Below are 3,881 nucleotides of genomic sequence, written 5' to 3' on the forward strand. Positions count from 1 at the left end.
AAAACATGACGGGGGGGGGGTGGGTGGGTGTGGGCGGGCAGTTGCTGCTGTGACACATAATGAGACTCTGAAGCACCTGGTCATGCACGAGATGAGGAGCACGCATGAAGAATTATGGATTCATAATGGAAAACATGTACCTCCATTTTAATGGCTTGATTAGTCACAATGAATGCTTTGTGTAATTAACTATTTGAGAATGTTGACAATTGAGTCCTGCAGGATATGTGTTAGGTAGCATGTATGTACAGTACCAGTAAGAAGTTTGGACACACCTTCTCATTCAATGGTTTTTCTTTATTTTTTTTAAAATTATTTTCTGCATTGTAGATTAATATTGAAGACATCAAAACTCTGAAGGAACACATATGGAATTATGTAGTAAACCAAAAAAGTGTTAAACAAACCAGAATATGTTTTCTATTTTAGATTCTTCAAAGTAGCCACCTTTTGCTTTGATGACAGCTTTGCACGCTCTTGGCAAGGTGTGTCCAAACCTTTGACTGGTACTGTACATCCTGGCAAGACGGGAAGGCCATATCCATGTATTTGGTCTTTGAACCTTGAATCCCGCTGGTATAAATTATAAAATGGGGCTACAACATTTTTTTTAATGTAACCTTTATTTTGGCAGGGAGTCCCATTGAGTCGCATTTTACAAGGGAGCCCTGCATACACACAGTTTACAACCATACAGCGCACACAATTACAACATTAAGAAACCCAGTCAGGAGAAACAATCACATTTCTCATCAAAGAGGTCCTCGAACAAGATTTTAAATTGCCAGAGTGGCACCAGAACAACCAACTGGAATGTATTCTGTAGATTGTTCCAGCAGTGAGGGACACGGAAACAAAAAGGGGATTTACTCAATTTGGAGGAGACCAGAGGAACCTCAAGAGTTAACCAACCCTGCAAATGTAGAAGTGCAGTTCCTATATCGATCGCTGCCTTACTGTATAATTTACTCAACTATCATTACTATTTGCTCAATGCTGGTGGTTAAACTAACATTGTTGTACAAATATGAAAAAAAGGGAAAGGCTAAAACCACTTACTTACAGTACAGTGCTTTTATTAATGCTCAGTGGATAAATTAAATTTTCAAATTGAGCCTAATTTAAAGATAAGGAATGAGAGGCAGAACTGTCAAATTGTATTAGTGTGGTTGTGCTGGCTTTGCAGTGCTATTATTCAATTAAAATGAGGGCAGGCGTATTCATGGGAGACCAGGGCTGTCGGTTGAAACTGTATTGTAGTCACGTGTCTCTTGTTATGGCCAGGAGTGTTGTACACTTGTAGTGTACTAGTACTTGGCTTCTCCCTCCCCCATCCACCATTGTGGAGGAACTCCCACGTGCACATCTTCTACATCTTCTACACATGTTGTGGTATGATACTGTTGTTGTTTCCCAAAACAAAACACAGCAAGTCAACCAAAGGTGCCTTGTCGAAAGACGTTATTGTTCCAATCTAAAGGCAATATTTCGACAACTCATCATATTGAACACAGGCCTTCTTTAGGTAAACACAACAATTAAGATTATTAACATTCTCAAGAGAGAAACACAAACATCCTCCTCTCTGTCCTCAGACTATTAGCGATGCACAAGTACGTATTTACATTCTATCGTATTCATATATTCCTTAATTGGTTCATTATATTCTTGCCATTCTGTTCTATACATTCTGTTCTATACATTCTGTTCTATACATTCTGTTTGATTTCCCAGTGTGTTAACCAGCCTATTGGAATAAAGGCAGACAGAGACAGAGAGAGAGAGAGAGAGAGAGAAAGAGAGAGAGAGAGAGAGAGAGAGAGCATGAGAGAGTGTGTGTGAGAGAGAGAGAGAGAGAGAGAGAGAGAGAGAATAAGATGTCATCAACCCAACCCAGAGACAAGCCGCAGCACTAAACCGCAGCACTGCCTCACATCAAACATTTATCACTTGCAAATTGTTTATTGTTCAACTGTTTATGTTCCGACTAAGCTTGGCTGCCACTCCGTTGACAGATGGCCTGATTTAGTTTGAAGGTTTTGGGGAAAATGCATTGGAAAACCCTGGTAGTTGCATAACCAATGAGAAACACCAGAACCGCTTTGTTGAGCTGCAGATGAGAAATAACAATTCGTTGCGCTTGTCAAACCAAATCCTTTCCTCACAGAATTTGAGTCTTTTTTCTTTTTTTTTTTTCCTGTTTTGTTGTTTTTTTTCACACGCAAAATGTCTAAATAGCCAGATACTCAAAAGTAGGCCACACAATTGATAGAAAACAATAATGAAATCTACTGAGAGTTAAAACCCAGCCACAGAATGTTGTGTGTGTGTGTGTGTGCGTGTGTGTGTGTGTGTTACCAATTAAAATGTAAGGTTACACCCTACAATGCTAGAAAAAAATAAAAAAATAAATCTTCCTTCTCTACCACTGTGACTGCTAATGGCACAGTGATGATGATTGTTCTCATCAAAGGTTTTACTTAAGATGACTGATGTATTGGTGATTCACTTCCTTAGACAAATGTACTTATTGTAAGTGACTTTGGATGCACTGAAATGTAAATGTCAAGGTATAACTATGTGCCACGTTGCTCATTTTGAATCCTGCGAAGAACTCACCCAATAACGAATGGGTTCATAGTTATGCAGTAACCAAACTGCTATCTTACATATCTTAGATGTACGCTATGCTTGTGTTTCTTTTCAGTTTTTAAATATGTAAACCTAGCCTTTTACGGCTCAGACTATTTACCATGCTGCTTAGAATCTTCTGCTTACTTCTGAAGAGGACAGAAATAGTACTAATTTCCACACATGAATACCCACTTCACACACAGCGGAGATTGGATCTCAGGAAACAAGTTGAAATGACAGTTTTATCAGCGGAGAACATTATGCTTCTATAAATGACTCCAGGTGTCATATCAAATAGATGTTTCATCAAACTACACCAGGGATTTTACAGTCAGGCAACAATATTTGTTATTCAATTCTTCTACATTTTGTAATATCCTTTCTTTTGGTCTCTTATCTTCTCCAGGATACCCAGCATGGCAACCTACGGCTCATACCTATGGTGATATCGTCTCTTCAGGAGCCTCTGAGCCAATGAGCAACCAGCTTCTCTCCTCTGTCCAAAATGGAGACTGCACCCCTCGGATTTACTCCCTAGTGGACAGATTCAAACCATGGACTTTCCCAGAATCCTTTGGACTGGTCTAAGTTGCACATAGTGCTGCCTATAGTGCTATCTCAACGGGGGGGGGGGCTCTGGGCATACGGAACACTCTGTGCGCCCACAGGTTCCGTGGACTTCTAGAACATCTAGAAATTGACCATGAGAATTCCTGCCTGTGCCATTGCCTGTCTCTGCCCTGTACTGATCTGCCTCTGTGTGGCCCAGAGGAGCTATGGAGCGGCCCAGCCCCAGACCAGGCCCGTCAGAACAATGCCCCAGCTCCATCCGTGGTTCCAGCCCCAGCCCCAACCCAGACCCCAGCACCAGCCCCAGCCCCAGCCCCAGCCCCAGCCCCAGATCCAGACTAGACCCCAGCCCCAGCCCCAGCCCCAGCCCCAGCCCCAGCCCCATCCCAAACCCAGACCCCAGCACCAGCCCCAGGCCCAGCCCAGGCCCATCAGAACACCCGGGAACCAAACCAAGCACCCGGATGGGGGAGAGAAGGACGTGCACCACAGGCCCAAGAGAGGCTGGATCTGGAACCAGTTCTTTGTTCTAGAGGAGCACATTGGACCAGAGGCCCAGTATGTAGGAAAGGTATTGCAACATGCATGTTCCATTTTAAGTACAGTCTCAACATTTAAAAGTGTTCAGACCTCAAAGTTGGCTGATGAGGAGATGAGACCACGTTCCATCAGTTGTG

At 42.6% G+C, this 3,881-nt stretch overlaps 1 protein-coding gene across 1 annotated transcript in view; it reads left to right on the plus strand.

The window, feature by feature from the left end:
• Nucleotides 1-3,337: 3,337 nt before the first annotated feature.
• Nucleotides 3,338-3,881, plus strand: part of LOC310818818 (cadherin-18-like) — a gene marked incomplete at its 5' end in the record, with an annotated part of 31,385 nt that continues 30,841 nt past the window's right edge. Inside the window, 2 exons of the mRNA XM_083689864.1 lie at nt 3,338-3,418; nt 3,620-3,775. Coding sequence (XP_083545990.1) covers nt 3,338-3,418; nt 3,620-3,775 — 237 coding nt within the window. The remainder of the gene's footprint in view (nt 3,419-3,619; nt 3,776-3,881) is intronic.

The sequence above is a fragment of the Argentina silus genome, assembly GCF_951799395.1.
Source record: "Argentina silus genome assembly, chromosome: 18".
NCBI lineage: Eukaryota > Metazoa > Chordata > Actinopteri > Argentiniformes > Argentinidae > Argentina > Argentina silus.